Here is a 14,259-nt window from a genome sequence, read left to right on the forward strand (position 1 = left end):
TTCTTTCCTTACCACAGCCACCTCAAAATGGCATTATTGTTCCTGTCTTGTTATTATTCCCATGTCACATATGGAAAACTGAAGTTTAGATGTAAAATGGCTTTGCCAGGGGCAAATGGTAAGTTGGCAGCAAAAGCTGAGTCTAGAAATATTTAAGTTTACTTAGTGCAAAATTATAGTATATTTTGAGAAATATAGAAATCAGTGAATGGAAAAAAATGTGTCCATCTTATTTCTAACTTTTTTCCACCATGGTCATTGGGTCTCCTCTCTATTCTTTCTACCTTGGATGAATAGAATGAAACCTGGAACTCCAATCTGGTTGCTTTGATTTAATTGTCTGTAGTTTTGGTGTCTCTGGTACTTTGAGTCTCTCTTCTGCCATGAAGTAGTCACCACTGTCACCAAATCAGGCTTGGTCTGCTTGCCACATGCTGCTGCTGCTGAGTCACTTCAGTCGTGTCCGATTCTGTGCGACCCTAGAGACGGCAGCCCACCAGGCTCCCCCGTCCCTGGGATTCTCCAGGCAAGAACACTGGAGTGGGTTGCCATTGCCTTCTCCAATGCATGAAAGTGAAAAGTGAAAGTGAAGTCGCTCAGTCGTGTCCGACTCTTCGAGACCCCATGGACTGCAGCCTACCAGGCTCCTCCATCCATGGGACAGGCCAGTAAATCAGAAGAGGAGAAATAGCGACTTTATTCAGGAATCCAAGTGTCTGAAAAGATGGCAAACTGGTGTCTTCCAGTACCATCTTATCAGGGTCTGGTTGCCAGTTTCTTTTATAAGAGGGGGAGGAGGTGAGAAAGTAAAATCAGAAAGACGTAATTCTTGCAAAATATCTCCTGGGTTGGCCAGCATCAGAGAGGAGATGTGTTCATTTCTTCTCCGCAGCCTTTCACAGGTGGGCAGGGTCGGAGTGTCTTCCTGTGAATTGAACGAAGGCACTTGTTTAACATTCAGTCAGAGGGGCAGGGCTCCTCGAGGCAGGCCATTGTGTATGCTTTTAGCTATAGACAGCGTCCTTCTAGTGGTTATAGTAACAAACATAACAAAAAGCAAAGGGCAAAGAAACAGATCCAACATGGAGTCAGGTTTTGTTCTTCCCTGTTACACCACTATGGCCGTTCTCCAGGTCTGTCTCTGAAGTTGACCGTGTTGGGCTAGGGCATATGGTTGTTGTGAGAGTTCTTTTCCTCTAAGTCCTTTCTGTCTACTACTTGAAGCTGTAGGACTATGTAGTGTATATACTGAAGGCCATATTGAGAACTTAGGTGGACAGGGACTTCATAGACTCATTACTGATGGAGAACTTTCACTACTGCAAATGCAGTGAATTGGCTGACGTGTAGACCATCTGTTACCTTTGTTTCGTAGGTAATATGCACGTGTCACTAGCTGAGGCCCTGGAAGTTCGGGGTGGACCACTGCAGGAGGAAGAAATATGGGCTGTATTAAATCAGAGTGCCGAAAGCCTCCAAGAACTATTCAGAAAAGGTAAGTGTGTGTGTGGGCGGCCGGGGGGAGGGGGGGTGGGGGGGTGTCGCAGAAAAGCAGCTACTGTGGCAGACTGTAGAAAGCAGTGCTTTCTTTTATCTCTCTTAGGACTGAAAAAGCTCAGATCTTCGCCGCTTTCACTGGAACATCTTATGTATGCTAAGCACTGAAAATATCATAGTGTTTAAAACTGAAAATCTTGCCTATCTCTCTAGAACTTACAGTCCAGTGTGGAAAATACCTGTTAATAAAATACTTATATAAACAACTGTAAAAAAAATGCAATCATGACAAGGACTACCAGGGAGGGAAATCGGTTGACTATGAGAGCCCATAGTAGGAGGTTTTGACCTGGTGAATAGGAAGAAAAAGAAGACTTCCCTGTATAAATCACCCCTGAGCTTAGACCTGGAAAAAGAAAAGATAACCATGTAAGAGGGAGGAAAAAACATTCCTGGCAGAAAGAATTATATGTGCATCCCCAGAATAATGAAAATTCATTAACTAGTGTGGTGCTGCCTGATGAGGTGGTTACCTGGTGCAAATGGTTGTGTGACATTTTGAAACTAGAAAATTTACAGTGAGTCACCCTTTATTTGTTCAAAACCATTTGATATTGTGCTGAAAAGCTCCACACAAAGATGGTGTTTGCCATTCACACCTTATGTCCAACTCTAATTTAGAATAGTAGATAAAGAAACCAAACTTCATCTAAAGAAAGAATTCAACTTTAAAATTGATTTTAATTAATCTGAAGTCAAATGGTTCTATGAAGACCTACAAGACCTTCTAGAATTAACACCAAAAAATAGATGTTCTTTTCATTACATGGAACTGGAATGCAGAAGTAGGAAGTCAAGAGATACCTGGAGTAACAGTCAACTTTAGCCTTGGAATATAAAATGAAGTGGGGCAAAGGCTAACAGAATTTTTCCAGGAGAATGCACTGGTCATAGCAAACACCCTCTTCCAACAACACAAGTGATGACTCTACACATGGACATCACCAGATGGTCAATACCAAAATCAGATTGATTATATTCTTTGCAGCTTAAGAGGGAAAAACTCTATACAGTCAGCAGAAACAAGCTTGGGAGCTGACTGTGGCTTAGATCATGAACTCCTTATTGCAAAATTTAGACTTAAATTGAAGGAAACAGGGAAAACCACTAAGCCATTCAGGTATGACCTAAATGAAATCCCTTACATTATACAGTGGAAGTGACAAATAAATTCAAGGGATTAGATCTGATAGAGTGCCTGAAGAACTATGGACGGAGGTTCATAACACTGTACAGGAGATGGTGATCAAAACCATCCCCAAGAAAAGGAAATGCAGAAAAGCAAAATGGTTGTCTGAGCAAGCCTTACAAATAGCTGAGAAAAAAAGAGAAGCAAGAGCTAAAGGAAAAAAGTAAAGATTTGCCCATCTGAGTGCAGAGTTCCAAAGGATAGCAAGGAGAGATAAGAAAGCCTTCCTAAGTGACCAGTGCAAAGAAATAGAGGAAAGCAATAGAATGGGAAAGACTACAGATCTCTTCTAGAAAATTAAGGGAACATTTCATGCAAAGGTGGGCTCGATAGAGGACAGAAATGGTATGGACCTAACAGAAGCAGAAGATATTAAGAAGAGCTGGCAAGAAATCACAGAACTATATGAAAAAGATCTCAATGAGCCAGATAACCAGTATGGTGTGATCACTCACCTGGAACCAGACATCCTGGGATGCAAAGTCAAGTGGGCCTTAGGAAGCGTCACTGTGAGCAAAGCTAGTGGAGGTGATGGGATTCCAAATCCTAAAAGATAATGCTGTGAAAGTGCTGCACTCAATATGCCAGCAAATTTGGGAAATGCAGCAGTGGCCACAGGACTGGAAAAAGCTTTCATTCCAATCCCAAAGAAAGGCAATGCCAAAGAATGTTCAGACTACTGCATAATTGCACTCGTCTCACAGGCTAGCAAAGTAATGCTCAAAATTCTCCAAGCTAGGCTTCAGCAGTGCATGAACCGAGAACTTCCAGATGTTCAAGCCAGACTTAGAAAAGGCAAAGGAACCAGAGATCAAGTTGCCAAAATCCATTGGATCATGGAAAAAGCAAGTGCATTCCAAAAAACATCTATTTCTGCTTCAGTGACTGTGCCATACCCTTTTTTTGTGGACCACAACAAACTGTGGAAAATTCTTAAAGAGATGGAAATACCAGACCACCTGACCTGCCTCCTGAGAAATCTGTATGCAGGTCAAGAAGCAACAGTTAGAACTGGACATGGAACAACACACTGGTTGCAAATTGAGAAAGAAGTATGTCAAGGCTGTATGTTGTCACCTTGCTTATTTAACTTACATGCACAGTACATCATGTGAAATGCCAGGCTGGATGAAGCACAAGCTGGAATCAGGATTGCCAGGAGAAATATCAATAATCTAATAATCTGAGATATCCAGATAACACCACCCTTATGGCAGAAAGTGAAGAGGAACTAAAGAGCCTATTCATGAAAGTGAATGGGGAGAGTGAAAAAGCTGGCTTAAAACTCAACATTCAAAAAGCAAAGATCATGGTATCTGGTCCCATCACTTCATGGTAAATAGATGGGGAAACAATGAAAACAACGACAGACTTTTTTTTCTTGGGCTCTAAAATCACTGCAGATGATGACTGCAGCCATGAAATTAAAAGACACTTGCTCCTTGAAAGAAAAGCTATGACCAACCTAGACAGCATATTAAAAAGCAGAGACATTACTTTGCCAACAAAGGTATATATAGTCAAAGCTATGGTTTTTCCAGTAGTCATGTATGGATGTTAACGTTGGGCCATAAAGAAGGTTGAGCACCGAAGAATTGCTGCTTTTGAAATGTGGTGTTGGGGAAGACTCTTGAGAGTCCCTTGGACTGCAAGGAGATCCAACAAGTCAATGGTAAAGGAAATCAGTGCTGAATATTCATTGGAGGGACTGATACTGAAGCTGAAGCTCCAGTACTTTGGCCACCTGATGCGAAGAGCTGACTCACTGGAAAAGACCCTGATGCTGGGAAAAATTCAGGGCAGGATAAGAGGGTGATAGAGAATGAGATGGTTGGATGGCATACTAACTCGACGGACATGAGTAGGAGCAAGCTCCAGGGGATAGTGTAGGACAGGGAAGCTTGGCATCCTGCGGTCCATGGGGTAGCAAAGAGACACAACTGAGGGACTGAACAACAACAACAATTAAGCACAATAATTGTAACAGAAATAGGGGAGCATTTGAGGATAGTCAAAGTTCTCAAAGTGGATCCCTGGATGGGTAACACCCATGTCACCTGAAGCCTTGTTAGATATGCAGATACTTAGGCTCACCCTAGACCCACTGAGAAGGAAATGGCAACCCACTCCAGTATTCTTGCCTGGAAAACTCCATGGACTGAGGAGACTGGTAGGCTACAGTCCATGGGGTCACAGGGTTGGAAACGGCTGAGCTACTTCACTTTCACTTTTAGACCCACTGAACAGGAAATCCTCTGTGTGGAGCCCAGCCTTTTGTGTTTCCGCAGATCTTTAGGGATGTTCTGATGCATGTTAAAGTTTGAGAGCCATTATACAGTTGAATTGCTGAAGACCAGGAGCCATGGGAATGTTTCGAAAGGTCTAGAGGTTAGGTGGCTTCTGACTGAGTAAGGAAAGTCAGGAGCACAGGGAAAGAGTGAGGGTAGATGCTGATACTTTGTTTTGCTGCTGTCGTTTTCCAATCCGGAGGCAGGAACTTAAAACAAGGTTAGGACCCATCCCATTTTTCTAGCCCCTGGAGTAGGAAATGGCAACTCACTCCAGTATTCTTGCCTGGAAAATTCAATGGGTAGACAGAGGAGCTTGGCAGGTTACAGTCCATGGGGTTTCAAAGAGTCAGACACAGCTGAGCGACTAAGCACAGAAGCACGATTCTTTTATAACCTAGATATTTGATAATCTTTGATTAGAGTTAGGATTCATTTAAAGGAAATTTATTCCTTTTATCTAACATGACTTACTTAGAACCTAGTTATTTTCAGTGGACCTTGTTTGCTTCATTGTAATTTTTCAGAAAATTTTCAGGAAAGTATTGGCCCTCTGGAGTACAGAGCAGATAGCCGTGCTGCAGAGGTGTTGTTGAAGGAAGGATATGTTGGTGGCATTACTCAGCTAATTACCAACAGTCCATTAATGTTGAAAAATCATCTCCTACTTGTGAGGTATTGTTTGGAAGATTCCAATAAATAGAAGGTGTGGCTTGCCCTTAAGGCATACGCACCAAATAGCCAGGTGCATGTGGAAAGTTTACTACTTCAAAACAGTGTGCCAGATGTGTGATAGAGACAGGAAGTACTAGGGATGTTCAGAGGAGGGAGAAATAATGCCTTTTTTCATTATGCTAATGGGGAGATCACTGCCCTGCCCATGACTCATAGAATATAAAGCGTCTCACACACTGTGAGTACCTAAGGGTTTCTTTCTTTCAAATTTTGCAACATTAATAGAGATTGAAAACTTCCCCAGTGGCTCAGACAGTAAAGAATCTGCCTGCGCTGCAAGAGCTCTGGGTTCGATCCCTGGTCGGGAAGATCCCCTGGAGGAGGGAATGGCTACCCGCTCCAGTATCCTTGCCTGGAGAACTCCATGGACAGAGGAGCCTGGTGGGCTACTGTCCTTAGGTTGCAGAGAGTCAGACACAACTCAGTGACTAACACTTGCACTTTCAATAGAGATCAAACATCTGAATATTAAGTCCTTGTCATTGAGATGCAGTTATTGCATAACATATTGGCCCATTACAATAAAGAGATTTATTGGATGTGTTCATAAAATTAATTGTGAAGCAGCTATATCTTAAACACTGCCCAGTGGGATCTGGTTATCATAAAGCCTTCCGTTGAACTCACAGAATAACATCAGTGATACAGAGAAATTGAATTTGTGTTCTTTGGCAGTCTGGAGATTACCAACTCTTATGATTGCTAGTTGGAGTTTTCTATTTATTTGGAGGAAACTCATGCTTATTTGATTTAGTTTAACTGAAATCTAAAGGTTTCCTAAATGGCTCTGTAGTTAAGAATCCACTTGCAATATAGGAGACGTGGGTTCAATCCCTGGATTGGAAAGATCTCCTGGAGTTGGAAATGGTAACCCACTCCAGCATTCTTGCCTGGAAAATCCCATGAACAGAGGAGCCTGACAGGCTACGGTCCATGAGGTCTCAAAGAGTTGGATACGGCTGAGCGACTGAACACAGCACATCTGAAATCTCTGGTTTTTCATTCCTTTTATTTGATAGCACACTCTTTTTTTTTTCTTTTTTCTTTTTAGTAGTGTCTTTTTGCCACAAGTTCTTCTCCTAACTGTTTTAACAAACTGAAATAAAAATAACTATTTTCTTTGCTTATTTTGTGGATGAATGGTGTTTGTCTTGGTAGACACATTTATGAATAATACTGGGAACGTTATGGGGAACAAAGCAGGTAAAATACAATGGACTCCAAGAAATTTGTTTTTTTATAATGTGTTTTCCCCTCTAGATTTTCTTTGTCCTTTTGTGTCTGGTATATAATCTCTCAGTTCTTATGGATTTTTTTTCCTTTATTTTCTTGAACTTGTATGTTGCTACTGTGTCTTTTTCAGTGCAAATTGACATTCCTATTAGTATAAATAAAGGCTGAAAATAAGCATTTCTACTGGGGGATTACTGAACAGAAGGTCAAGAAAATTATTTCTTCATGTTTTTAAGACTCTAGTAATTTGAGTCCTTTTTAAAAAACAAAATTGTTATGGTAAATATTTATAGAATAATGATATCTAAGCATGACCTTGTTGAGAGATATCATATTCAGATGTGATTCCAAGCATCTTGATGATGGTGATGATGACAAGTGGTTCTCTTGTAAGAAGTTCCTTAGTGTCACTGTCTTGTGAATATTAAAACAAGATCAGTGTGATTACTTTTTAGAGTTTTTTGAGATTTTTGTCACAGCCTTGCCACATGGTCTATTTTTGTAATATCCTGTAGGATATTTGTGGGAATTTGAAAAGAATGTGTTTTTTCTATTTATAAGGTATAACTTAAGCTTGTTAGATGTTTGTGCTTTAAAATTTTTTCCTATATCCTTATTGCATGGCATTCTTGCTCTGTCAAATTCTTAGGGAAAGTTTAAACTTTTCACTATAAGGATGTTTTTGTCTGTTTTCTTACTTCATGTGTTAGTGCTATTTTATGATACATATAATGGCTAATGACTAATTTAAATGGGTTGGATCTTTTTTCACTGTAAAATAAGCTTCCCCCCTCCCGTTTTTACTACTCATCGCCTAAAATCCTGTTCCTCTGCTCTTAATATTGTCACCTGTGTTTCCTTGCCATTTACCTAGTATGTTTTTTAATCCTTCCTTAATTTTCAAATAATTTGTATTGTAACTTAGATATCATTTGTAAATAATAAGATAGCTGAATTTTACCTTTTTGCCTCTCTAATTTCTTTAATTAGGAAATTAAATGTGGCCATTGAAATAAAAGTTCTGGAGGAATTTCATAATCAGAGGTCCACTTGTATCATGACTTCTAATTATATATATATATTTCTCAGTTCATCTTATTAACTGATTGGGAAAGCTTATATCTGAAAATGTATACATATTTAAGATTTTAGCTTTTACATCAGGATGAACTCATGCAGGGGCTCATGATAATTAAGTTCTGGATAATTTTTTTTAAAAATGCTGTTCTCACATGAATTCTGGATAATCTTTAGAAATGAAATTATTCCTGTGTTGAAAGTTTTTAGCTTGCAGTTACAAATTCTGATAAAGGTGACTTTATCCTTTTTTCTTTTATGCATCATCCATTCAATGTCATATCTAAGAAACGTTTGTCCAACTCAGAGTCACGGTTACTGTCTCCTATGGGCTTCCCTGGTGGCTCAGTGGTAAATAACTCATCTGCCAATGCAGGAGGCTCGGGTTTGATCCCTGGGTCGGGAAGATTCCTTGAGGAAGGAAATGGCAACCCCCTCCAGGTATAGCCTGGGAAATCCCATGGACAGAAGAGCCTGGAGGGCTGCAGTCCATGGGGTCACAATAGAGTCAGACACAACTTAGCAATTAAACAACAACATGCTTTCTTCTAGAACTTTTATACTTCTAAGAATCAAAATTTTTTTCTGCATCTATTGAAACATATGGCTTTGATTCTTTAGTGTGTAATAAATAAAAGCAAAAATAAGCAAAAGGGACCTAATCAAATACTCATAAGCTTTTGCAAAACAAGGAAAGTAATAAATAAAAGTAAAAAGACAACCTTTGGACTGAGAGAAAATATTTGCAAATGATGTGACTGACAAGAGCTTAATTTCCAAAATATACAAACAGCTTATACAACCTAATTAAAAAATGGCCAACCTAAATAGACATTTCTCCAAAAAAGACATTCAGTTCATTTGCCTCCTGAACATACCATATGATATCACTTATATATGGAGCCTAAAATATGACACAGACTTGTCTGTGAAACAGAAACAGATCCACAGACATAGAGAACAGACTTGTCGTTGCCAAAGAGGAGGAGGGTGGTGGAGGGGTTAGATGGGGAGTTTGGGACTAGCAGATGCAAACTGTTGTATATAGAATGGATACACAACAAGGTCTTACTGTGTAGCACAGGGAACTATATTCAATATCTTGTAATAAACCATAATGGAAAAGAATGTATACATATATATATATAATAATGAATCACTTTGTTATACCCCCAAAACTAACATACCATTGTAAATCAACTATATTTCAGTAAAAAATAGATAAAATAAAAATACTCTAAATTTGAAATTTAATCCCTCAGTTATGTTAGCCACATTTAAGTTCTTAAAAGCCATCTGTAGCTGTGCCTGCATGCTCAGTTGCTCACTCATGTCTGACTCTTTGCAACCCTATGGACTGTAGCCCACCAGGTTTCTCTGTCTATGGGATTTTTCCAGCAAGAATGATGAAATTGTTTCCTCCTCTAGGGGATATTCCCGACCCAGAGTTCAAATCCACCTCTCCTGCATAGTGGGTGGATTCTTTACCAATGAGCCAGCAGGACTTCCATTGAGCCCCCTGGGAGACCCAGGTTTGATCCCTGTGTTAGGAAGATCCCCTGGAGAAGGCAGTGGCTACCCACCCTGGTATTCTTGTGTGGGAAATTCCATGGACAGAAGAACCTGATGGGCTACAGTCCATGGGGTTGCAAAAGAGTTGCAGATGACGTAGTGACTGAACAACAACAGCAGTGATATGTGGCTATCAGTTCACTTCAGTTGCTCGGTCGTGTACTACTCTCTGCGACCCTGTGGCTAGTGGCTACTAAAATACGCAGTTAGAATTTAATGTCCTTCTAAACTGAGGTTCAGGAAAAGGGACTTCCCTAGTGGTCCAGTGGTTGAGAGTCAGGTCGGGGAACTCATGTGGCGTGAGTCCACATGCCATGACTACTGAGCCCTTGTGCCATAGCTAAGACCCAACGCAGCCAAATAAATAAATAAAATTTTAAAACAGAAAAATGTCTCTTTTTTGTCCACATTTTCAGACAAAAACTCAAGTGTATTTACCATCAACAAACCCTCACTGAGCAAATTGCTAAAAGGTGTATTTCAGGATGTAAGAAATTTAATTCAGAAGGAAAAAGAAAGCTTCAAGAAGGAATGAAAGCAAATTAGTCAACTTGATAATAAATCTAAGTAAACATTGGCTATATGAAACATCCATAATGATGTCAAATTTAACACTATAAATAAAATAGTAAGACTTAGACTTGGATAGATGGTAAGAATAAAACAAGTTACAGGTTTGATTCTATTTATGAGAATGATTGGTTTCTTGACCTTAAAGTTTGTAATGGTAATCACAAAACAAAAATAGAGAAAATGTGGAACTTCCAACCTGGTGGAATCAAAGGAGAGTAAGTAACTCAATGCATGAAAAGGGAGACAAAGTACTGAGGTTCAAATTGGCTTACTGGTTGGTTTGTTTCTTTAAGCCTTTATAAGAAATATGGAAAGTTTTGTGGATTAAAAGCTTTTGAGTAAATCTTTATATAGTCTCTGCAGCTTTTAAAAGACCAAAGCCTAACTTGTCTGTCTATATTACATTCCTAATTATTTACAATCATAATTTTCTTGATTAACAGGGTTTACTAGTTGTCTTTGACATGCTATGTCTTGTCCTGCCTTCATAAAGCCAGAGTGAACAGGTTCTTCAAGTTAAATGTGTTTGAACCAGATACAATTACCCCATATGTTCCCTGGAAACAAACTATAAAACCTGAAATTAATTTAGTACCTAGCACTCTTAAAATGAATAATGTGGGTTAACAAGTGTATAAGGCCCTCGTAGTAAAGCATCCCTCCTCCACAGCTATTGTCAATACACTATGTTTTGATTTGAAATTCTTTTGGCTCTAGATGTGAAAAACAGGCCATTTTATAAACTTAAAGAATCATATATTTAGAGATGAAATCAGCCACAGGTCATGCTCTCTAGCCCCTTCTTTGCTGACAAATATATATTTACTATATATTTTTTTAAATTTAATACAACAATTTTTTAAGTCAGGTATAGTTGGCAGCATTATTCTTAATTGTACTGTCTAATGAATTTTATAAATGTACATAGTTGTATAACCACAGCCTCGATTGTTTCTAGCACCCCAGAAGGTTTCTATCCTGCTTCCTCTTAATCAATTCTTGGTTACGAATAGTAATCATGATTATGACATAAATAAGTTTTTAAAAATCTAATTTTAAGCATCCTATAAATAGAATCGTGCAGTGTGGACTCTCTTGTGTCTGACTTCTTTCACTCAACATTTTGACAAGAGATTTTTCCACATTATGTACTAAGCTTTTTAAGGAAAACATTTTACAATTCTCACATTTCTTTTGTCAAATATAGAAATTAGGGGGCTTTATGCTTGTATCATTTAGTGACAAGTAAAGATTTTTCTGTGTTGGGGTGATGTGTACCAGTCATGATTAACATTTTTATAAGAAATTCTAATATTTATTTTCAAAAAATAGATGTTTACCAATTAAATAAGCCTCCTCCCTCCTTTTCCCTTCGAGAAGGAAAATTTCTTTCAAATAGGAGGGTGATCATCTAAAGAGCCACAGAGAATAGCATAGTGATCATAAAATATTTTTTATAAGTAGCTACAGATCATGCTTATATGGAATCATGTCACCATAAAGCCAGTTCGTCTCTGGAACACTATATATTTCCTTCCGCTGCAGACTGAAAATATACAGTAATCTTCATTGACCTTTTCATCTAGTTCAAAAAAAAAAATGACAGTCACCCTTGGAACTATTGGTTTTTCAGTCTTTGTATAAATTCCAGGTCCTTGAAACCTAAAGAGAAGTTGCTGAGTTCATCTTTTTTAAATTTTGTGTTCTTTTTCTCTCCTGGCTTTATGCAAATAGCAAGGGTGGAGGATCTTTAACCTGAAACTTTGTATTGGCTGGAAACCCCAAACATCTGCTGGGTAAAGGGCCTTTACTATATAACTTACATCTATTTGCTGATTTCTTCAGTTATAGTTTATTTTGTCTGGCAAAACACAGTGCAGCAGTTGTGTGATCGACAAAGGCTGTCGTGAAGTTTTTAGGTGGCTGCACAAACACCAGTGCTTTAAGCAGCTTAGCACTTAGTTCCAAGATTGCATAGACAAAATTGTTAAACTCACAATAAAAGTCAAGTTTTTAAATAGATTTTCCCATTCAGGATTAACATTTTTACAACTGTTGAATGGAATATTCAAATAAGATATGACTTGTGCGTTTTAAGAAAGAAACCACCTTCAAGCAAATGTGTCTCTTGGAAGTCTACAGCCTAAAATAACATAGACATAAGAAACAGTTTTGCTCTCAAAGTTTAAACTCTCCTTGGGGAAATAAAAATTGGTATTAATCCCAGGATCTTTTCCATGTACTGGTTGTGTGCTTAATACCACATTGACATTTCAGACAGGGTAGAAGAGATCAAAGTGGCTCACCCCAAGGCTTGAACAGATACAACATAGATATTCACTGGCTGTAAGCAAGTATCAGAAAAGAAGCCAAGTGCATCGGAAGTTCATTTGTAGTTTGCTTTCCTTTGGGAACAAGATAGAAAAAAGTCAAAGATAATTTTATTAGCTGCATAAGGCAATTTATTTCTAAGTTCTCAGTCAATGACATCCTCAGTTCCGTGCCATTTATTCAGCTTCCTCCGTATAAATAGAGAAGAGCTATTTAAGTCTCACTTCTAGTCTAAAATAATTTCTGATAGTCATTCTGCCTTTCTAAATCAAAGTGACTTTATTATAATTTGATAAAAATAGTTACTTGTAAAACTTTCTGGCTTACCATATCTCTTATTAAATGCCTCATTTGTGGCTTTATAAGTTAAAAAGAAATTTGAGCATTAAGGATATAAAGTCATACATATTCTATCTCATGATATCCTTAGTAATAGTTAATTGACATAGAAATGGAGCCATGTGCAAGGTCAAGTTGCAACTTACTTGAGCTATGATACCATTTTATTGACTCTAATAAGGGCATTGGTTCTTATTTGTCTGTTGGGTAGATTGATGTGCCCATCTGAATCCCCAGGAAGCTTTTGGAAAGTACTGTGTAGAATCCTGTGCCCAGTCTCCAGAATTCACACAAAAATCCTGTGTGTTAGGAGAGAGAAGGCCTCTGTGCTTTCTCGGTTACCCCAAAGCCATCAAAATCAGAGACTTTGTGAATATTTGTCAAAAAAGCTGACACTTCCTTTCCTCACACTTGAAAATGCAACTGCAAGTAGTAAAGATTGGAGAATAAAAAGAAGATGCAGAGTTAGAGTTCTTGATGTTCAAAAGTTGAAAGAAAACTTTTCTTTATTATTTTTGTGATCTGCAAAATGTAAATTGTTAAGTTGTTGTCCGAGAGCAGGGCAGAAGGATGTTTTTAAGACTAGTGGTCTAGAGTTAGCATTGTAAACAAATTCATATTAAGTATTGCAGTTTCCTTATCATAATGTTATACTTGATTTTTTTGGAAATTCATATTTCCTGTTCTTAGGCCTCTTATATTCTAGAAGAAGTGTGTGAAACAGAATTGCAAAAGCATTATGTTCAGTATTTTGGCATATAATTTTGAGGTGTGCAGTTTTTATTAGTGAGGATAAAAAAGATTGGTGAGAAAGGTGAATGCTGAAGAAAAATGAGAGGGAAAAGTTAGTATGTTAAAGAAACAATGTGGGCAATTTCTTCAGAATATGATAAGAATGCAGTAGAAAAATGTTTCTGCAGCTGTTTCCTTAATGCTGATCAGGTGGCCAAGGAGATTTGCTGAAAAGGAGGACAAATCCTTTGATACTTGCTGCCTTCTATTCATATTGTTCATTTAAGCCCTATTGCTTTTAATAATCATAACCAATTTAGTTTTACTAATATAGATTATATGTATATCTTATATATATGTGTGTATGTGTTGTTGTTCATTCACTAAGTTGTGTCCAACTCTTTGTGACCCCATGGACTGCAGCACACCAGGCTCCTCAGTCTTCCACTATCTCCAGGAATTTGTTCAAATCCATGTCCATAGAGTCGGTAATGCCATCCAACCATCTCATCTTCTGCCCCTCCTTCTCCTTTTGCCCTCAGTCTTTCCCAGCATCAAGGTATTTTCCAATGAGTCAACTCCACATCAGGTGGCCAAAGTAATCACAAAAGTGATTTTATATATACATATATA

The 14,259-nt window shown here is 38.3% G+C and overlaps 1 protein-coding gene across 9 annotated transcripts in view; it reads left to right on the top strand.

The window, feature by feature from the left end:
* Positions 1 to 14,259, top strand: part of PTPN13 (protein tyrosine phosphatase, non-receptor type 13 (APO-1/CD95 (Fas)-associated phosphatase)) — a 223,360-nt gene that overhangs the window by 51,788 nt on the left and 157,313 nt on the right. For all 9 annotated transcript variants that reach the window (XM_010833760.1, XM_010833762.1, XM_010833764.1 and 6 more), the window contains exon 2: positions 1,376 to 1,495. In XM_010833760.1, the coding sequence (XP_010832062.1) occupies positions 1,376 to 1,495 (120 nt within the window). The remainder of the gene's footprint in view (positions 1 to 1,375; positions 1,496 to 14,259) is intronic.

Source organism: Bison bison, unplaced genomic scaffold (assembly GCF_000754665.1).
Source record: "Bison bison bison isolate TAMUID 2011002044 unplaced genomic scaffold, Bison_UMD1.0 scf7180017863888, whole genome shotgun sequence".
In the NCBI taxonomy this organism is placed as follows: Eukaryota; Metazoa; Chordata; class Mammalia; order Artiodactyla; family Bovidae; genus Bison; species Bison bison.